Source organism: Bubalus kerabau, chromosome 2, assembly GCF_029407905.1.
Source record: "Bubalus kerabau isolate K-KA32 ecotype Philippines breed swamp buffalo chromosome 2, PCC_UOA_SB_1v2, whole genome shotgun sequence".
NCBI classification, from domain to species: domain Eukaryota; kingdom Metazoa; phylum Chordata; class Mammalia; order Artiodactyla; family Bovidae; genus Bubalus; species Bubalus kerabau.
Genome location: NC_073625.1, coordinates 110,624,255 through 110,647,057, shown reverse-complemented (window position 1 = coordinate 110,647,057; position 22,803 = coordinate 110,624,255). Strand labels below are relative to the sequence as shown.

The following is a 22,803-nucleotide window of genomic DNA, read 5'->3' as shown; positions in this document are numbered from 1 at the left end:
TTTACAACCTGTAGAATTCAACTTTAATCTTTTTGAAAATCTTAATTTACTACTGTAAAATCCAGAGAAAGGAAATCTATATTGATCAATCGATACAAATATGTACTTAAATCTAAGGAAGAGTAAAGTTAAGAGTACAAGAGCCCAATTTTTGGTTAAAAAAAAGCAAGAGCAAGTCACTGTGTCACTACAGATGCCAGTGCTTACATGTGTCAGCAGCCCAAGCAACTGGCATGCTATAGACATGGTGACATAGCTCTCTTCAACTCTCCACTGAATTTCAAGTCCAGAGCATGTTTAGTCTTTGTCTTGTTTATCTGTTGATGAAGGGTTTCTAGGAAGATTTAGCAGTGCTTCAATTTTCTGAGCGTCATCCTTGGATCGATCTTTCTGTAAATTACTTTCAATTTCTTCAGGGAGGAGCTCAGTAAATTGTAGTCTGGCTTTCCTGTAATGAAAGTACAAGAAAGATATAGCAAGTGCTGTTCTATTTTTTGGCTTTTAAAGTTTTTCTTTTTTAAGAAAGATAGTATTTATCTTATTCTCTCCTACAACTTATGAGCAAATACTTCTCCTTGCACTTCAAGTACAAGACTTTCTCCTCTCTCATAACCTGTTTCACTTACAAGCCCCTTGTAGGAGTCTCACAGTACCAAAATGGACATTGCCAAGGCAGTAGCTCTGATCCTTAAGATATTCCAGAGTTCTCCCAGCAGTGAATTGCAGTTGCTAAAACACCTTGAGCTTGTGTGTGAGCCTTGGAACCAGTCTGTGCTCTTGCCCTCAGGGCCTAGGGGGATGTGAAACCCCCTGCCACTCTGTTAAACTCTGTTGACAGATCTTGTAGGACATGCACAAAGGTTATAACATTGGTAATCTTGATACAGAGAAGTCAGGACACCACTACAGATGTATATTTACTAGGAGTTAAAATATCTAATTTTCAAATAAGAGATTGGTTCTTTTTCTAAGTCAAGTATTAGTGTCTTCCTTTCTTTAAGTGATTATCAAGGTCACCTATGACTTTCATAAGAATATTTGATCATTTATTCTTCTATGTCTCTATGGAACATATAGCCAGTGTTCTATATTTTCTGCTAAGGCAATTTTTTAGATTCTCACTTTGTTGATTTCTCTATACTATAGTTATTTTCAAGCAAAGAAGCAGACATTTAAAAAGTTCTTAACTATTTATTAACTGTCCTCAGAAATACCACATATATATTATATACATATAAATAACCTAAACACTTCTGACACTGACACAGGGACACTACTTCCTTCTGCCAAAACACTCTTTCATTCCTATAAACCCAGTTTTTTACCCATTCTTGAGGTTTTCCTTCTCTAAATAACTGATCAACTTCTCTAACTTTCTTTTTCTGGCTTCCTTTTTCTGACTGGAATACTATTCATATTTTTCCAAATGTTAATTCTTCTATAACTTCCTATATCAGATTCAAATAATCATGTACTTTCCTTACTTTTCCAACTCCTTTCTCAAAGATTCTTTTTTAAAAAAGAAGTCTCATGACACCTAAAGAACTAGAAATAAGCTAATGCTTCTATGCTTTTAACCCTCCATAATATCAAATTTTAAGCTGGCATTCAGAATTTTAAGTGCTTTATAATAGCTCCATATCTCACTCACCCTCTTACTATGGAGAAGAAGGAACAGAACAAACATCACTGTGGTGTGATTCTGCCCTTACAACAGCTGAGAAAACTGATGGCTTGAAGTTAAGGAAAACATCTGTGTTCATAGAATTAATAGTCTAACTGGTATTTAAGATTTGTTTTCAAGGTTTCACTGGCTCCAAATCAATGCTTTTTCTCCTATAGTACCTAAGTCCTTAGACAACAGATCTATAGATATTAAGAATTTCCATGTATGTCTATGTGAGTGTGTATGTGTGTGTGTGTGTGTGTGTGTGTGTGTGTGTAGCACAAATGGAAGTTTCAAATAAAACCAAGGGAAAAAGAAGACTTCTTATCTACCAGACTACCAAAGAAGCAGCAGCAGATGTCATCTTAGTGGGCAGGAAGCAGAACCATGAGAATCATTTGTACCAAAGCGCTAGACGGCAGACTATTACGATGATCTTACAAAGAATAACAGGAAGTTGGCCATCACTGGATCCCAGGGAGAGACTCATATGAACAAGCGATAGTCTGCATCTTTCTCAGTAGCATCTAGTCTGTGAACAGCCACTATATGTACCTAACACCTATTGAAGCCACAGCAAGAAGTATAATAATTAAATGTGGAGACCTAACATGCTATGTAATGTTCATAGACGTATGTGTAAACAAGGATATCACCTTTTAAGTAAAGCCAAGTAAAACTCACTCACTGCTATTCATTTCATTTCCTTTATATAATTTCCAATGCAGTCACAAACATAGGAAAAGAAAAAATATGCAACCAAATAAGATTTATAACATTTAACTTAAAAAAAAAGTATCTAAGGAAAGGTTCTCATTTAGTATCTTTCGTTTTTCCATTCTCCTTAATTAAAGATATTAAAGACCAAGTAGGGTACCAAGTGAAAGACTCAGTAAAAAGAAAGTCTTTGACTTGAGCAGCAATTTAGAGTACCTGTTTTAGAAAGCATCAGTCTGCGGACACGAAAGCCCAAACAATCCAGTCTTAACACACTCCTTACCGTTCTTCCAGTTTCAGCTCCTGGAATGCTTTTCGATCCTTCTGTTTTCTCTCCTGAACTGTTTCACCACAGTACATCTGAAGTGCCATCAACAGACTTCCTATAGGAGTGCTGAGGAGGAGACAGAGGGAACATTTAAAAGAAAGAGACGTGAGACCATGCAGAATGACAGAGTCTGCTCAGGCACGACGAACACCAAGCAAACCACTGGCTCACCGACAGGTGCAGGGACACTTGACAGTTAAAGCATCCTTGTCAATTAAAAAATATTAAGATAATTTCCTTCCTGGTCCGAATAACAGGAAAAACAATTATTGCAACATCCTAAATTTAACTGGTATAAAAACAACAGGTCTATAAATTGGCTCTTTTTTTTTTAATCATGAAAGATAAATAAACTAGTAAAAAATATATTTATAAGTTCTAGTTAGCAGCTTTATATTGAAGGTTTCTCAGAAAAGAAATTCATACCAGGAATGGTACCAGACCCTGTAAGGGGCAAGAAATGTGAAGGGTACTTTTGGTTGGGAGAAGGATGCTACTGGCTTTAGGGGTTGGAGCTGCCAAAGTATCCTAAAATTCAAGAGTCTGGCACAACTGTCTTACCCAGAATGCCAATAGTTACCCACTGAGAAAATGACTTACATAACAATTATCACAGTAATGATGAGGGTTTTGTTCATATTTTCAAAGAGAAGGGAGTTTTTGACTCTGCTACAACTTAAATTCCTTACTTAACATTGTAACCACATTTAAAAAATTATTTTTGCTATGTGGAAATGTTTGTTGATGATGAATGGATAAACAAAATATGGAACTGTATATACAATGGAATGTTATGCTGTCCCAAAAAGGAAGATCCTGTCACATGGATGAAACTCGAGGACACTATGCTTAGCAAAATATACCAGTTACAAAAGGAAAAATACATGATTTCACTAATATGAATTACTCAGAGTAGCCAAAATCACAGAAACAGAAAGTAGAAAGGTGGTTGCCAAAGCCTGTGTGGGGATGGGGGAAGGGAACACAGTGTTTAATGGGTACAGAGTTTCAGGTCTGCAAGACAAAAAAGTTCTGGAGACCTGTTGCACAACGTGAATATAGTTAACACTACTGAACTGTACACTTAAAAGTGGTTAAGATGGTAATTTTTATGTTATGTGTGTTTTTTAACCACAATAAAAACATACTTTTGCAGCTAATTTCAACAATTTTCCCCTTCAAACCAAGTTGGTATATTAACAAGAAAACAAAAGTGAGCAACAGATCATCACATGATGAATTTTAACACAAATTTGGAAGGTGATGGAGAACTCTTCTTTCTATTCAGGTGAATGCCAACTAATAAAGACAGAAGAAATGACAAAACTAGCAAATCAACATTTTGTAACCAGTTTTATATTAAATAATAACTGATTACATTAGGGATCATCAATGGATCATTAAAACCACTAAAAGATGGCTGGACAGTAGGTAATTCACACTACCTCATCCCTCAGATTACTTATTAAACACAATGGGAAAAGATAACTTTGCAGTGGCGAAATTTAGTAGATACCAAATGTGCTAGGCAGAATTTTAAAATGGTCCCCCCAAATTTCCTACCCTAATTTCTCAAATATGAATACATGATCAGAAATTATGCCCATGATTAAATTATGTTATGCAGCAAAGTGGATTTTGCAGATGTAACTAAGGTTACTGATCAGATGAATGAGTTAATCAAAAAGGAGATTATCTGTGTAAACCATCTGAATACAGAGTTTTTTCCAGTTGGTGGCAGAATGGAAGTCAGAGAGATTCAAAGTATGAGAAGGATTCAACATGCTGGCTGCTGGTCTGAACATGGAGAGGGCATGGAGAAGGCATGTGGATGCCTCTAGGAACAAGGTGGTCCCTGATAGCCACCCAGGAAACAGGGAATTCAGACCTACAGCCACAATGGTTCTGTCAACAATCTGAATTTTATGGAAACAAATTCTTCCCACAGAGCCTCCAGGTAAGAGCCTGCCTGACCAACACCTTGATTTTAGCCTTGTGAAATACTAAGGAGAACCCATCTGAGCCCATCCAGACTTCTGACCTACAGGAAAATGATATAATAAATGGATAGTGAAGCTTCTTAGTGTGTGGTTAATTTGTTACACAGCAACAGAAAACTAATATATCAAGTTATATCACTTACAAGGGGTAACATAATATGCCTCTTGACATACACTGAGAAGGACACAACTTTGCCTATGTTGTAATCTTGATGAAAACATTAAACCTAAATCTAATCAGGAGGAGATAATCATACAAAACTGAGAAATATTCTGGGGGAAAAACAGGTGTGGAACTAGTCTAGCTTAAAGGAATCTAAAGAGATATGACAACAAAATACAATTTAATCCTGGATTCTACAAAATTATATATTATACACACACATACACACACACACAGAGCCTTATTGTAATAACAGGAATTCTGAATATGGACTTTATCTTAAATAGTATTGAATCAATGGTAAATCATTTATTGTGATAATTGTACTGTGAAATCATTGGAGAATATTCTTTCTCCTCGGAAATACATGCTGACATATTTAGGGCTGAAGAATTGTGAGGTCTCAAATATTTCAAATGGTTCAAACAAAAAGAAATATACACATGTCCCACACAAATACTGAGAGAGAGAAAACAAATATGGAAAAATGTGAACAACTGGTGAATCTAAGTGAAGGTTATATGGGTGTTCAACATACTAATTACCTCAACTTTTCTACAGGTTTGAAATGTTTCAAAGTAAAAAGTTGGAGAAGAAAAGTCTTAAAATTTATTAAACTAAATAAACAAACCTAACCCCATTTTTTTTTTAATGTGATTGTTAGCCATTCCTTATTCCTTTTTCTTACTCTTTATAAGTATCTTTGTTCAAACCTCAGTTTCAGGTGTTAATGATATTTAAACAGTTTTTACCCAGTGAAGACCAGAAGTAAAATCAACAACTGGGATACAATCAGAACTGGACAATCAAAGCTACTACCAATACAGGACTGTGCTGTGCCGTGCTTAGTCACTCAGTCACGTCCAATTCTTTTGTGATTCCAAGGACTGCAGCCCACCAAGCTCCTCTGTCCATGGGGATTCTCCAGGCAAGAATACTGGAATGGATTGCCATGCCCTCCTCCAAGGGATCTTTCCAACACAGGGATTGAACCCTGGTCTCCTGCACGGCAGGCAGATTTTTTACTGACTGAGTCACCAGGGAAACTCAATACAAGACTAGAGATCTTTTATGGGATTAAATCCTCTAAGGATTAAATTTGTTCTTTAGAAATGATTCAGATTTTTAACAGGCAAGGCATTAATGAATTAATGTTATATTAATTTAGAGTCAAAATATGTTAATACTTACCCCAGCAAGGCTCCAATTATGCCACCAGCTACTAGGCCATGCAGGCCTAAGTTTATTCTAAAAAGACTTCCTGTGACAGCTATTTTAAAAGAAACAAAGAGCAGTATCAAATCATTTTTAAACACCAGAGTTCCATTTAAACATGTTCCTTCTATAAGGACATAAATCTCCAAGTAAGCTTTTTGAACCCAACATTAATATATCACCACAACCTAGACTTCCCATACGGCCAGCTTCTTATCCACTCTGCAAGTTCAAAGGAAGAAAGGTCCCTTAAACTAACAGAACTGCTCAGTCAGTTCTATGGACCCAGCCTCTTCTCATTCTGCTTTTTTGCCAACCTCACCCTAAAAATCTGTTATTTCTTCACTTCTACCTCTTTTAGTTCTTCCTGCTTTAAGGAACGTTTTCTCCAAATAAACAATAAAAATCTTCACTAGCCACTTGCAGTTCATGTCTTCCCCCAGCTTCGCCCTTTCTTTTTTCTTTTTGGACACACTGCACGGCATGTGGAATCTTAGTTCCCCAACCAGGGATAGAACCCATGCCTCCTACAGTAGAAAGGCCATACCACCAGGGACGTCCTCAGCCTCACCGGCTCTGTGCTGCTAAGCGTCACCTCTCCAGCAGACCTGCAAGTGGGCAGTTGGCCGGCACTGCCACCTGGTGGCTGGAGCATAGGTCCTTTTTCCTCACCACTAAGACTGTACACCCAAGATGTCCATTCATTTTCCTCTTTCGCCATGCACAAAACAACAAATGCCATTTCAGGTGGTAACATCTTTAAACATTAACATTTGAGGTTTATATTTCTTATTTAAGTATAATATATTCATTTTGTAACTTTTCTATTTCATGATTTTTCTCTATCTTTCAACAGTGTAACTATTGTGTGTCTAGGTGTGAATCTTTTCACATTTATTCTTCCTGGAGTTTGTTGAGATTCTTGGATGTGTAGATTAATGTTTTTCATCAAATTTGGGAAGTCTGTGGCCATAATTTCTTAAAATTCTTTTTCTTCCCTTTTTTTCCTTTCCTCTCCATTATTCATATTCTTGGAAAAGACCCTACTGCTGGGAAGGATTGGGGGCAGGAGGAGAAGGGGACAAGAGGATGAGATGGCTGGATGGCATTGCTAACTCGATGGACATGAGTTTGGGTAGACTCTGGGAGTTGGTGAAGGACAGGGAACCCTGGCGTGCTGCGGTTCTTGGGATCGCAGAGTCGGACATGACTGGCCGACTGGACTGAACTGAACTGAACTGATTGTGTCCCACAGATCTCTGAGGCTCTATTCATTTGTCTTCATTTTTAAAAATTCTGTCCTTCATAAAAGATAACCTATATCAATCTATCTTCAAGTTCATTGATTCTCCCATGCTCTCTCAAACTGGCTGTTGAGGGCCTTCTCTCCAGTGAATTTTTAATTTCCATTACTGTATTTATCAACTCCAGAATATTCATTTGACTCTTAAAAATAATTTCTATCTTTAGTGATATATTGTTTGATAACTATCATCGCATTTTAATTATTGTAAACGCTTGAAGTCTTCTGTCTGCTTCTTGGAGCTGGAGTATCTTCCTATAGGGGCATGGCTGTGGTTCTTTGCTATAGTGATTTGCCTGGAACAAGTCTGTGGAGTCTTAGTCTTCTTGTTTAGTAGATTGCAGCCAGTAGAGGTCTCTGTTCAGTTGTTACTTTTATTTCTGGCTTCCTAGGAATCACACTAGCTTGGCAGACAGCCAGTACACATTTTAAGCCAGTAAGGCTGTCACCTTTTGTCAGTGGATCTGTCTGTGGCTTGAAGAACGCACTCAAGGTTTAGGCAGTTTATAAATCTGGCTTTTACTTTCTGTGTTCATGAGGCCTTACAATAAAGCAGATAAGCAGCCTGCTAGGGCCCTTACCAGTCTCTCCTGAGTGCGCTTACACAGACAGGTAACTTTCCGGAGTTCTGGGGATTAGTAGGTTCTTAATGAAGTCTCCGTTGGCTTTCTGGTTCTCTGGATGTCTTTGGTAGAATTCTACTTTATCCACTAATTGACTGCTTGCCCCAAACACCACCAAAACCTCCAGTTAGCTGTGTGATGTTGTTCTTTCCTAAGTGTTTGCTATTGTTTTCAGCAACACCCTTAGGCATAGAATTTTCTGTGCTCTGCTCCAAATCAAGTCAGTCATCTCCAACATTAGTATTGGTCTTCCCAGCCTGCCCTGCACTTGTGGAACTTCTGTATCATGGAGCTGGGCATTAGGTGGGAGCAGCCTCAGGCTGAAACACTACAGACTTCCATTGTTCTTATTAAGATTTAGTAGAAATTCTTAAATAAATGCTTCTCAATTTGTTATGTGCCCTTGCTCAGTTCCAGAATCTTTAAGGGGTTGTTTTTGATAATTTTGTCCAACTTTATTATTACTTTTGGAGGAAAGGATTTGCCAAGCTCTCTGGATATTGAAAATACTTTTTTAAGTGTTCAAACAAATACCAACTAATAGTGGTGAGGGAAGATGTCCTTACCTGATTCTAACTTCAGGATAATTTTTTTTTTAATTTTAGTGTTATATTATTTATTTTAATGTTGGTTGCTGGTTTGAGATAAAAATATATTTTCTATCATATTTATTTCTCTATTCTTATTTTAATAATATTTACATTCAATCGAGAAACCTTTACTCTACCCTGCTATCAAACAATTGTGACATAAAAGGCAAACACTTTCTCTGAATTTTAGGAAGTTGTCTAGTAGGGAAGCAAAACAAGTAAACTGCTACAACACAGTGTTATAAATGCTTTGATAAAACTGTTCACAGTGAATTATGAGAACACAGGGTAAAGATACACAAGATAGGAAACTTAGAGCTAGAAGAACCCTCTGAGGAAGCTGAAGCAGACAGATGAACTCAACCTTGAAAGACATGTGTTAAGTACGGAGCTGAATAAAATTAGTTATGGGAGTGGAAAGGTGGATTCAAGCAAGAATTCCTGTAAAGCAAGAATATGCTGGGTTTGAGAAATCAAAGTAGATTATAAGGCTCTTGCAAGAGTGGTACATGGAGGTCAGGTCAAGAATCGACCTTAAAAAAAAAAGTCGACCTTAGTGTGATAGGAAACTAAGGAAGAATCTGAAGCAGAAAAGTGCTAAAATCATACTCATATTTCAAAAAGAGTCAGATAACAGTAGAGGTTTGAAGCAAACCAAGATGAGAAACAGGGAAAACCTGCAGTAGCAGTGGGAAAAGAGGAGGTGAGAGAGTCCAAATATTTAAGAAATAAGACTGACAGAATCAGAAGTTCGGAAAGGGGACATAAAGGGCAGAACCACATCATTAACTGATTTCCAGTTTTGGAATTTAACAGAGTAGATGACAAAAAACATATGGCAGGAGTAAATAGGAGCAAGTGAGGGCAGAAACACAAGAGTTTTCTTTGGATATAGGCACTATAGAATATCCATGTAAAATTTTTCACAAGTTAAAACAGGGCAAGTTCTAGCTGCTCCAATGCTATTAATACCTATTTCTCATTTCATGTTTTTAAATGTTTTCATTAAAATGTTAAGCTCAAATTATGTATATGTGTTTGCCTGTGTATTCACAGAAAAAGAGAGAGTGCACCTAAAACAAAGAGCATAAGTGATAAAGCAAATGGGCTAAAATGTTAATAACTGGGAATTCCCTAGCGGTCCAGGGGATAGGGCTCTGCACTTTAACTGCCAATAGCCTGGGTTCAGTCTCTAGTCAGGTAACTAAGATTCCACATGCTTTGCAGCCAGAGGTGGGTGGTTGTTGTTATTCAGTTGCTTAGCCATGTCCAGCTCTTTGCAACTCCATGGACTGCCGCACACCATGTTCTTCACTATCTCCTGGAGTTTGTTCAAACTCACATCCACTGAATTGTGATGCCATCCAACCATCTCATGGTCTGTTGCCCCCTTCTCCTCCTGCCTTCAATCTTTCCCAGCATCAGGGTCTTTTCCAATAAGTTGGCTCTTCACATCAGGTGGCCAAAATACTGGAGCTTCAGCTTCAGCATCAGTCCTTCCAATGAATATTTAGGACTGATTAACTTTAGGATTGACTGGTTTGCTCTCCCTGCGGTCCAAGAGACTCTGAAGAGTCCTCTCCTGCACCACAGTTCAAAAACATCAATTCTTTGGCGCTCAGCCTTCTTTACTGTCCAACTCTCATATCCATGCATGACTACTGGAAAAACCACAGCTTTGACTGCGGACCTTTGCTGGCAAAGTGATGCCTCTGCTTTTCAATACACTGTCCAGGTTTGTCATAGCTTTTCTTCCAAGGAGCAAGCGTCTTTCAATTTCATGGCTGCAGTCATCATCTGCAGTAACTTTGGGAGCCCAAGAAAATAAAGTCTGTCACTTCAGCCTAATGGCACAAAGTGAAGAGGAACTAAAGAGCCTCTTGATGAAGGTGAAAGAGGAGAGTGAAAAAACTGGCTTGAAACTCAACATTCAAAAACTAAGATCATGGCATCTGGTTCCATCACTTCATGGCAAATTGATGGGGAAAAAAATAGAGACAGGATAGGCATGGGGTGGGGAGCTTAAAAAAGTTCTTAACAGTAACAGAATCTTTGTACTAAAGGATACTGCTCATGGTGCTCCTGTATTACTTTTATTTTTGCAACTTTCTATAAGCCTGAAGTTATTTCCAAACAAAAAGTAAAAAACTGTTATGTGAAGTATATGTATGTTTTTTTATGTGAGGGAATATACATGAATTAGTGAATGTTTGCATCTAAATGGCAGTTAACTTCATTTACATTTCGGTAAATGTACTGGATTTGTACTAGAAATGTAATTAAAATATTCAACACTTTTTTAAAATGTTCATTTTCAAGAGGGCATGTCTACCAGAGGCAGAGCGCTTTAAAACAAAATCTAATTTCTTATCATAAAAAATCTGGCTCCTCTCTACTTCACCTCACAATTCTCTCAAGCCACTTCTTCCCCTTATTCACTATGTTGCAGTCATATTATCCTACATTTAAGAAACCTTAGAGCCTTCACCCTTGACGTTACCCCTGCTTAGGCGACTCTTCTCTGCAAAGCCTGCTCTTTTCCATTCTTCAGCTATCAGCTTAAATGTCGCTTCCTTAGAAATCAGTCTGTCCACATTAGATCTTACCTCCCCACCTATTTTTTATCATAGCAACCTGTTTTATCCCATAGACATTAGATGATAAAACTCAATGAAGGCAAAGACTTTTTTCTGTTTTGTTCACTAAATATACCAAAGACCAAGCACATTTTCCATATATCTTGCATGAATGTTAAATGAGATGTGATGAGAAGCCAACCAAAGAATTCAGTAGCCATGACTCATAAGTCCTTATATGTTTCCTAAACCATATTTGAGATTGAAATATGAACAAAAATGTCTTACCTCCTGCAATGACAAAATGGCTTAAGGCATTTTTATTTCGGTAAACGTTTAGACCAGTGTTCACTGTACTAAGAAGAAGAAAACAAAATTTAAAGCATATCTCAATTACCTTCTTGACTTTAACTTTCACTAAAGTGATAGGTGTTAGTTTAGACGAGCCTACTACGTCAATCCCTGGTTCCAGCAGGCTCCTTCAGTGAGTGTGTTTCAGATTGCTATAATATGCCAATAAGCAACAGAAAAGTAAAGTAAAGTTCTGCAGAATTCCTCTGATTTAGCAACCCTGTATCTATTTTGATACTAGTTGGCAGGCCTTCATGTGCATGCGTGCTCAGTTGTGCAAGGTGCTCAGTCATGTCTAACACTTTGCGACCCCATAGAAGGCAATGGCACCCCACTCCAGTACTCTTGCCTGGAAAATCCCATGGATGGAGGAGCCTTGGTAGGCTGCAGTCCGTGGGGTCGCTCAGAGTCGGATACGACTGAGCGACTTCACTTTCACTTTTTACTTTCCTGCATTGGAGAAGGAAATGGCAACCCACTCCAGTGTTCTTGCCTGGAGAATCCCATGGACGGGGGAGCCTGGTGGGCTGCCATCTATGGGGTCACACAGAGTTGGACACGACTGAAGCTACTTAGCAGCAGCAGCAGACTATACCTCTCCAGGCTCCTTCTGTCCATGGAGTTTTCCAGGCAAGAATACCGCAATGGGTTGCTTCCTCCTCCTCCAGGGGAATTTTCCCAACCCAACGATCAAACCCACATCTCCGGCAACAGCAGGCAGAATCTCTACTGCTATGCCACCAGAGAAGCCTGGCAGACCATCACCCATTGACACAAAACTACAGCTGGACGAATCTTTTGCATAAATAGGTAAAAGTTCTTAAGAAAAAGGTATCATAGATTACTTTTATATGGGTGTTTAGATTTTATAATTCCATTTGTTAAAACAATGTGCTCCTAAAAGAATACCTAAAATCCTTTATGAGATTCAGAGAACTTACTTGAATATAGTCACAAACATGGCTGTTCTCCAACTCCAGCGCCAGCCATACCGGATGAAGCCTCGTGTAGCAGCACGATGGGCAGATTGCTAAAGTTAATAAAAAGGCTGTGAGGTTCCAAGACACCTTGATACTTTCCCTATTCTAAAACTGTGGTGGAGGAATGTCAGCTAGGAAATAGGTAGGGACACCTAAATAGATAGAAACAATAGAAAATCTCTAGAAATTATCATTCTTCAATTACTGAAACTTAAGCAAATGTACCATGTGCACTCTATTCTATCACAGGGTATAAAAGGAACTAAGAAATGCAGTGTCAACCAAGTAATTCATCAATTAAATAGCAACTAAGAATTTATATGACAAATACTATGACAGATACAAAATCAGTATTCAGTTCAATTCAGTTCAGTCGCTCAGTCGTGTCCGACTCTTTGCGACCCCATGAATTGCAGCAAGCCAGGCCTCCATGTCCATCACCAACTCCTGGAGTTCACCTAGATTCATGTCCATCGGTGTCGGTGATGCCATCCAGCCATCTCATCCTCTGTCGTCCCCTTCTCCTCCTGCCCCCAATCCCTCCCAGCATCAGAGTCTTTTCCAATGAGTCAACTCTTCACATGAGGTGGCCAAAGTACTGGAGTTTCAGCTTTAGCCTCAGTCCTTCCAAAATCAGTATTAGACATGCTTTTTTTCAAGAAATTGCGGGGAGAAGAAAAAACAGAAAATAAAGAAGGAACACTGAGTAAACTATAAATGGTAAGGATTAAAGTAATACAGATGTGCACGAGAGGAAGAAAGGAAGGAAAAAAACCTAATCTTTACTGACCACCTTCTACATAAAAGTTGCTAACATATTACCTCATTTAATCTTTACATTTTCTTCAAGCAGGTGTTAAAAGGCATAAAGAGGAAGTTTCTAATCAAGATCACTCAGCCAATAAAGAATAAAGTCAGAATTGGAAGTTAGGTTGTCTGTTTCCACCACTCATTTTCATTAACCACCATGAAGCAAGTCTGGCATAATATTGTGAAGGTAAAGCCTAGATTTTTAAAGACTGTGATAGAATCCCTAGATGTAGTCTTAACTACTATATGATACTGGGCAAGTCAAAACCTCTCTGAAAGGTATCAGCGCAAATTCATGGCTTTTAGTAAATAGGTAGACAAATACAGAAACAGAGATATATGTATGAAAGTGTATATAAATCACACACATACATACACATTTCCTAGCTCTATCTGCCTAGACACCATCATACCTCAGTAGCAATGAGCATGCCTAGCCCCAGATCTTGGTTTTTAAATACCGTTTTCTTTTTGCCACTTTATTTTTTTTTAATTGAAGGATAATTGCTTTATAGAATTTTGTGGTTTTCTGTCATACATCAACAAGAATCAGCCACAGGTACACCCATGTCCCCTCCCTCCCAAACCTCCTTCCCCATCCCACTCTTCTAGATTGTCACAGAGCCCCTGTTTGAGTTCCCTGAGTCATTTAAATACCATTTTAAAAGAAACAAGGCTGGTGCTTAAAAAGATGAACCAGAAAAACCATGCTGTGCTCCAAAGTAAAGATGTGCTCAAAGCCTAATGGGGACATCATCAAAAGGACACAAGAGCTAGCTTGAAGAGATTCCAACAGTCTAAATCGATGCCAAGTATCAAAATAAATGATGATAATAATGGATTATAAAACCATAGAATAACGTAAAAGTCAACAAGTCCACACCGAATAAATTATAAATGGATAAATGGACAGATAAATAGAGGGAAAGTGAAAGCTCTTCCTTACAGCAGAATATTAACCAATAAATATACGTGGACGATGGGATTACAAAATGGCTGGTTACCACCACAGTAATAACTATTTTAGGAAAGAATCAGCACTGAATACTGAAACCAGAGGGTGAAAAATTGATGAAAAATAGGATATTTGAATAGTCTCAAAGTATCTAATAAGTATTCCTAAGATACTTATTAACCACAAAGGGAAAAACTCAAATCATTTTATAGTGGATAAACATGGCAGGGACCATCTTAACTAAGTGATTAAAGTATCCCCAGTAGAGGGACAAATAGGTATCTCATGCTTCTTATCATTACTTACTGGGAAGGATACAGTACCAATTGTAGGGTATTCCTGTGAAAACACTTACGTGAAATTTAATCACAAGAAAACATCAAATGTCCAAATTGTGGGACATTCTACAATACAAAATAAAAGGCCCAAGTCTTAAAAAATACTGAGGTCATAAAAGTCAAAAAACAATAGAAAAACTGTTCCAAATTAATGGAGACTGACTAGAGAGGCACAAAAAGCAAATTCAACATCTGATCCAATACTAGATCCTGGACCAGAAAAAAAATTTTAATAACTTGTTTACTTTAAAAATAACATTAGTGGGACAATAAGCAAAATTTACATAAAGTCCATTGATAAGATAATAGTACTCTATCAGTATTAATGTCTTGAACTGCATAATAATATTGTGGTTATGTAAGAAAATGTCTGTTTTTTAGGAAATATATGCTGAAGCACTCACCATGTCTAAAACATATTCCCAAGCAGTTCACAAAAAAATAAATCATGCCTTATACAGAGATAATAAGAAAGCAAATGTGGTAAAATGTTAACATTTGGGGAATCTGACTGAAAGGTGTACAGGAATTCTTTGTACAGTCAGTTCTCTGTATCCCCAGATTTGGAACCTGAGGAAGTAGAACCATGGATATGAAGGACGTATGGTACTACGGTTTTTTTTAAAATAAAAGACTCAAGCATTTGTGGATTTTGGTATCCACAGGAGTCCTGGAACCAATCCCTCTTGGACATTACAGGACACTGGCATTACTTTTGCAACTTTTAAAACTTGACACAATTAAAAAAAAACCACAAATTTTAAAAAACAAAAAATTCTGAGCCATAACTTCCTCACTAGGACAACAGAACTGATATACAGATGTCAGATACAGCAAATGAGTCAGCACTCAACAAACTGTAAAGCTCTAAATGTTAATGATTATTTTAGTGTGAGCTAGTGTACTGCATACAGGTTTTGTGAATAGGATAAATTTACTACAGCTGAGCCTTGATGATTTATCAGGAGATTAGAAATATATTTCAGAAAGTAGAGCCATAGTGGTGATCGATTCTAGTAAGAAAAGTGGTCTCACAAGGTTTGAGTATGCACTCTAGCATTAGCACTTCCATTGTTGCTGAGAACAGACTTTGTTTCCTGAATCTTCTCAACCCTACTACCTAACTAGATGATTAAGTATAAAGTAAGCAGCTAAAACTGGCATGTCCCCAAACACTATTAGAACACCAGTACATACCACAGCATCGAGCTGGTTGTGGTAAACTTCTGCTTGGCTCTGCTCAATGTAGCGCTGTTTAGCGTGAATAAATGCTGGTATTCCCCCATATGCCCAGCCGACGATGCCTGCTGAAATTGCTGCCTTGTAAATATCCTGAAGTTCTTTTGAAGTTCTCTGCTGTTCACTAAAACATCAAAAAGACAATGTTGTTTGGGATTAGTTTATGGATACTGCTCTCCAAAAGACAGTTTGATCAGAATTATCCCAAATGCTAAACAGGACTTAAATTTTTCATGATGGACAGAACCAATTAAATCTTCTGATGAATTAAATAATTATATTACAAGTAGCTCAAATCTCAGTCAAACTGTCAGAAGTTAAATTAGTAGTTATTCTTAGGAAGGCAGTGACAGAGAAGGGGCACAAGGGGGAGCTTCTGGGACACTGTTAACAGTCTCTTAGGGCTGGATACAGACCTATGTTTAGTGAAAAGTCACTGACAGGTATACTTATGTACATTTTTCTAGGTGCATATTTTATTTATACTGCAATAAAAAGGTTTTTTAAAGGGTTATTTTATTTGATGACTCTTACAGCCATACTATATCCTTGGAAACAGAAAGAATTTGTAAACTGGATGCAGAATTAACAATTACCTTTTTGAATTTTTAGATAACTTTTGGAAATTATAAAAACTTATGAGATTTTAGGACAATGTATGCAAGAATGAATACCTATGTGTAAAAAAACCCAAAATTTTATCTTTCTGAATATTTAATTTTTATGTCATGCTCAGATGGGCCTGTACTATCTATTGAAGACCACTGAATGAGAAAGCTCATGATGCAGTGGGCAGCACAGACCAACCTAAAATAAATGGGAAAAGCTACCATTTCATTCAATCTATTGATCTCAAAAGCATTAGAAACTAGAAGCTATGTTGCAGCTTCCAAGATGTCCTCTGGAAATTGCTCTAACAAACAGCTAAGTTTGTAAGTGTTTAGTTACTAGAAGTAATGGTCCTCCTATGTAAGTAAACTACTGAATATTAATTTTTTACAAACTGCTAACTTGCTTTCTTCTGAGACTGTACAAGTGTTTATCTAATTCTAATTCTATATAATTTATCTAATTCTAACAATCACATTTCTGAAATCAGAATCAGTGAGTTCTTATAGTTCCCACATATACAAGAGAGAAACCTAAATAAAATTTCTTAAGAAATGAATTCTTATATCAATAGGAAAAACTGCTATAATCTGAACTTTATATTTTATCTTATATAATGAATAAAACCAAAAACATTTACATAAAAAGTGGGAGAACTCGGAAAAGAGAAAATGAAAAAAGAGCTTAAGATTTAACAAGCCAGGAAATGCATACGATATCCTCTTTTTCATCCTCTGAAAAATTCCATGACATAGCAATATTTTTTCTTCATAATATCAACAGACACTCTATGGGGTTACATGATTGCGCCTAGGAACTAATGAATGGTAAACAAACAGGGAAAAGTGGTGGAAAGGACCTAGACCATAAGTAGCAACAATGGGGTTGTAGTTCTGGTTCTGTTATCCACTGCGAAGTGACCTACAGGTAGATCACAATCATTCTGAACCTTGGTTTCCTCACCCATGACATGGAGGGGACAATGAAAGTTATATTAAATTATCTTTCAAGTTTCCTTCAGCTCCAACATTCTGTGGTTTATAAAGCTGATCAAAATAACCTTTTTCAAATGAATTTGAGTCAGTTCTAGTGAGGTGGATGAACTTAGAGCCTGTTATACAGAGTGAAGTTAAGTCACAAAAACGAGTATCATATATTAATGCATATACATGGAATCTAGAAAAATGGTACTGATGAACCTATTTGTAGGTCAGGAATAGAGATTCAGACATAGAGAACAGACTTATAGACACAGCAGGGGCAGGTGAGGGTAGGAAGAATTGACATATATACATTATATATAATGTATATAAAGAATTGAAATATATACATTACCATATGTAAAGTGAACAGATAGCTAATGGGAAGCTGCTGTGTAACACAGGGAGCTCAACCTGGTCCTCTGTGACAACTTACATAGACGGGATGGGGTGGGAGGTTGGGAGGGGAGGTTCAAGAGGAAGGGAACCTATGGTTGATTCATGTTGCTGTATGGCAGAAACTAACACAACATTGTAAAGCAACTATTTCCAATTAAAAATAAATAAATCAACAAAAATAAACCTTTTCTGTTGTGTACTACATAGGATCGTTCACAAGTATCTCAAATAAATTTGGAATGACCAATGGAAGGGCGGCCTCATTATCTTTAAAATAAGATGATGAAATCTAAAGAAAGTAATTAAATACAATTCCACTGGCTCCCCTGCTCTATTTCAGCAACATAATAAAGCTTCAATGTTAAGTTAACCAGTTGATACTACAGTGTAGTATATAGGAAGTTCAGTTCAGTTCAGTCGCTCAGTCGTGTCCGACTCTTTGCCACCCCATGAATTGCAGCACGCAAGGCCTCCCTGTCCATCCGGAGAAGGCAATGGCACCCCACTCCAGTACTCTTGCCTGGAAAATCCCATGGACGGAGGAGCCTGGTAGGCTCCAGTCCATGGGGTCGCTAAGAATCGGGCACGACTGAGCAACTTCACTTTCACTTTTCACTTTCATGCATTGGAGAAGGAAATGGCAACCCACTCCAGTATTCTTGCCTGGAGAATCCCAGGGACAGAGGAGCCTGGTGGGCTGCCGTCTATGGGGTCGCAGAGAGTCGGACACGACTGAAGCGACTTAGCAGCAGCAGCAGGCCTCCCTGTCCATCAGTACATGGTTAAGTACTTCATAAAAAGGGAAAACTTTTACCGGTAAGTGAGGAATAAAAATGATGAAATTAATTATCCTGAGTTTTCCATTAAAGTTAATTCAATTGAAAGGGTTATCATTTATTCTGACACCGCTTTATTTGTGAATCCAGCTAATATCTTTGCAACAACAGTTGCTACTATTTTTTTATACATTCCTTATTTGGCAGAGTAAAAATTTTAACAACTGTGTTCTCTCTCCAACCTCCATTTTTGTAGCGGGGAGGAGGGCTACTGTTCAAGAAGCATCAGAATCTGGGATCAAGTGATACACGAATAAGAATACTGGAGTCCTCCAGATGTTGGTTCTAGGGTCACTAAATAGCTTACTCTTAATTCTTCTAATTTGTAAAGTCAGGGGATTATATTAAAGACTATGTTTAGATTCCCTAAACATTCCTAAAAGTTCTTCCTTTCAGTTAGTCTCACCCTCTCCATCTGAAAACCGGCCTGTCAATCAATAGAACTACCAAATAGCAATGTTAGGATACAAGCTTGAGGTACATTATATTAAACTCCAAATCCCGCAAAAATAAATCACACCACCCTGGGGTCCTTCGCCCCAGATGATCCAGGCTGCAGGTCACCTCCTTTGTAGCCCCTCCCCACAGACCGTAGGCACGTTTACTCTTTGACAAACAGCTCCCGGAGGCGGTCCCATCCGGATTCCGGGTACTGGGGTTCTGAGACGAAGGAAGACAGTTCCTGGTCCTCTACAAGAGCCTTGGGATCGGCGGCCACAGCTGCGGCAGCAAAGACCCGAGGAAAAGGTCTCAGCGACCTGCAGAGGAAGCTCCGTGGGGCCGGCGGCCGCGCCTCCATGACCCTCTCCGAACCTGTCGACAGACACTCGCTTGGGCGCTTAGGAGGCCAAGGCCTCACGGAAGTGCGGTGGGGGATGAGCGAGGGTAACTGCAAGAAGGAGTGGGAGAGTATCTTTACAGTAGTCCCGAGTTAAACTGCGGCCGTATTCGCCGACACACCGCTTGACACACAGGACCTCGGTGTCAAGCCTAACTTTGAAGGTACTATGACACACGAGACAGGAAGTCCCTCCCCAACAAGGGCAAAGGCTGCGGGACTGGGCAAAGCCGGAACCGGAGCCGAACACACTTCCGTTTGGGGGCGGGACGGTGTCAGGCCAGCCCCCCGGAAATGAGGTAGTGGCAAGGAGCCAAGCTCAGCGCAGTCTGACCTCCGGTTCCGTCCTTCTCACCCTTCTGTGACAGGGAAGCACGGTGGTAGGTAGATTGCAGGCGGGAAGATGTGGTCTTACGCTGAAGTGAAAGTGGCTCAGTCGTATCCGACTCTTTGCGACCCTATGCCCTATAGAGTTCATGGAATTTTCCAGGCCAGAATACTGGAGTGGGTAGCCTTTCCCTTTCCCAGGGGATCTTCCCAACCCAGGGATTGAACCCATGTCTCCCGCATTGCGGGCGGATTCTTTTACCAGCTAGGTCACAAGGGAAGCCCAAGAGTACTGGAGTGGGTAGCCTCTGCGTCCTGCCCGGATCTTCCCGACCCAGGACTCGAACCAGGGTCTCCTGTATTGCAGGCGGATTCTTAACCAACTGAGCTATCAGGGAAGCCATTTAAAACAGCAGAATGCCGTGAAGAAGAAAAAGTGCGGTATTCATTACAAGTGGAGTACGGAAAGGGGAAGGCAGTTTGGGCAAATGCATCCTAAACTACTCTGTCACAGACTCCCAGGCTGGACGGGGTTCATTCTGGTTTTCAGAAAAGACCGAGGCATTGAAGAGGAGTATTGGTGCCGGGTGCCCCGAGATCTCCAGAACACTTTTTAAAAGAAATCCGCTCTGGGCTCCAGAAGATAGGGTTTACTCCCCTTAGTTTATATGGCTACTGTTTCTCAAAAGGCAGGACACTTTCTGGAATTTCTACCAGGTGTTGACTTAATAGTTATAATAGCAATAATATCCTGCCACTACAGCTTTCATTAACATATACTTCAAAGTATCAGATCAGATCAGATCAGTCGCTCAGTCGTGTCCGACTCTTTGCGACCCCATGAATCGCAGCATGCCAGGCCTCCCTGTCCATCACCAACTCCCGGAGTTCACTCAGACTCACGTCCATCGAGTCAGTGATGCCATCCAGCCATCTCATCCTCTGTCGTCTCCTTCTCCTCCTGCCCCCTTCAAAGTATAGTTCTTATTAAAATGTACGCATTTAAAATATTCTCAAACTGGTTTGTGTTATTTCATTTAAGCTCTGCCAGCAATCAAACATCGGAGAAGGCAATGGCACCCCACTCCAGTACTCTTGCCTGGAAAATCCCGTGGGCGGAGAAGCCTGGTCGGCTGCAGTCCATGGGGTCGCCAAGAGTCAGACATGACTGAGCGACTTCACTTTCACTCTTCACTTTCATGCATTGGAGAAGGAAATGGCAACCCACTCCAGTGTTCTTGCCTAGAGGATCCCAGGGACGGGGGAGCCTGGTGGGCTGCCGTCCATGGGGTCACACAGAGTCAGATACGACTGAAGTGACTTAGCAGTAGCAGTAGCAGCAATCAAACATATGTATTCTCCTTGCCAATCCTTACTCATCCTTATTCCTTTCTAGGTTTAAGTCTAAACTGTTACACTCTTTAGTGAGATAAGGTAAATAGATTTCTGGAATTTGACATCTGGAATTCTATAGATAGGGTGCTGGGAACTGACTGATAACAGTGACTAGCTGAGTTAGTCGCAGCGCCAGGAAGATCTCTGGTATCTGGGAGACGGGATTAGATTCAGTTCCCATCATAGCATTTACTACATTGCATCATGCTTTCCTCTTTACTGTGTGTCTCAGTAGACTAACTTTGAGGTCGGGGATCATGTATGTGCATTTCTGTATCTCCAGTACCTACACTCACATGTCTTTGAATCAAGACTTCAGATCCCTTGACTCCTGGCTCTGGCTGCAGATTGCTGCCTAACCCATACAGGCAGAGATGGGCACCATATAAAGTCCCAAGGCGAAAGCTCAAGGAAATGGCTGTGCAATCTTTCTAGTCTACATGTGGAAAATCTAAATGCTTAAGATGACTCCACAATCATTCTGGGATGAGGAGGACTTTTAATTGGAGGGTGGGAGTGTGGGCAGGTATTACTGAAATCATTTATATACAACTTAAACGCTCCCTCACTACCTTATAGATACAAATGAGATTAACAGGCAAATTTTGCTAAAGCCATAGCTGCCTTCTCATTTGGGTAACTAAGCCTCTTTCTTAAGGTTCCCTTTGTCATCTGATCACTCAAGAAGTCTCCAGATCCTAGGCCTGCTCACACTGTTGCTGCTATTCCATCTCAGCTCCTCAGACTAGTCACTCTCCTACTCTCCTGCTGCTCCAAGCCCTTGGGGTTTACCTTCCTTTCCTGTTGTTCGGTTGCTAAGTCGTGTCTGACTGTGACCCCACGGACTGTAGCACGCCAGGCTTCCAAGTCCTTCACTATCTCCCTGAGTTTGCTCAAACTCATGTCCATTGACTTGGTGATGCCATCCAACCATCTCATCCTCTTTTGCCCCCTTCTCTTTACCTTCCTTTACCACTATGGAAATACTCTCCCTTTTCTATGGTCTGTTTTTTCGAAGGGTCTCAGAGCAGCATTAAACCAAAACGTGTTATTCAATTCACCTGGACCACTCTGTTTCACATTCAGCTTGCTCCTCCCCAGGATATACCTTTGCCACTAGAGTAAAGGATTGGAAAAACTTCAGTGCCATCACCACACTGCCTGGAACCACCACTATTCTACCCTCAGACCTCTTGCTGATTTCTGCCCACAGAACTCAATAGCCTCTTGCCCCATCATGAGCTTTCCCCCAGGTGTCAAGTTCCCTTTCCCTCCTAGGTTCTCTAGGTACTGCCCTTGCTACATAAATTACATTGCGTATGATATGAACTGTTACCACAGGGAAAGAGAATAAACTTTCACAATTCCAAGGACCATTTAACCTTCAAAGTGTAACTCAATTTTTACCTCCATGAAGTTTCCAATCTGCATCAGACAGACATGTCTTCTACCTTTAAACTTCAAATCCACATTGTCTTTATGAATAATTGGCCTTATGATTAAGGCCTCATATCCCCTTAATCACCTTCTGCCTATGCAGCCTCTCATACTGTTGTTTCTACTAT

At 39.4% G+C, this 22,803-nt stretch overlaps 1 protein-coding gene across 2 annotated transcripts; it reads right to left on the bottom strand.

The window, feature by feature from the left end:
- TIMMDC1 (translocase of inner mitochondrial membrane domain containing 1) lies at positions 1–19,720 on the bottom strand. 2 transcript variants are annotated; one of them, XM_055568285.1, is made up of 7 exons: positions 19,284–19,720; positions 15,813–15,978; positions 12,474–12,562; positions 11,470–11,537; positions 6,066–6,144; positions 2,667–2,777; positions 1–448 (listed from the first exon to the last, which is right to left on the bottom strand). In XM_055568285.1, exons 1-7 carry the CDS (start codon positions 19,475–19,477, stop codon positions 298–300), a joined length of 858 nt encoding a protein of 285 aa, XP_055424260.1. In that variant the 5' UTR covers positions 19,478–19,720; the 3' UTR covers positions 1–297. The 2 variants fall into 2 exon arrangements, with proteins under 2 accessions (XP_055424260.1, XP_055424261.1); XM_055568286.1 differs by having other exon boundaries at positions 19,437–19,720.
- Positions 19,721–22,803: the final 3,083 nt, after the last annotated feature.

What these genes read in the sequence shown, in the direction of transcription:
- TIMMDC1 (XM_055568285.1), bottom strand. Translation starts at nt 19,477, where the DNA reads ATGGAGGCGCGGCCGCCGGCCCCACGGAGCTTCCTCTGCAGGTCGCTG. An exon ending in CGGGAGCTGTTTGTCAAAGA is followed by an intron (nt 15,979 to 19,283) that starts GTAAACGTGCCT and finishes TTGATGTTTTAG; the next exon opens with TGAACAGCAGAGAACTTCAA. An exon ending in CCATTTTGTCATTGCAGGAG is followed by an intron (nt 6,145 to 11,469) that starts GTAAGACATTTT and finishes CTTTTAAAATAG; the next exon opens with CTGTCACAGGAAGTCTTTTT.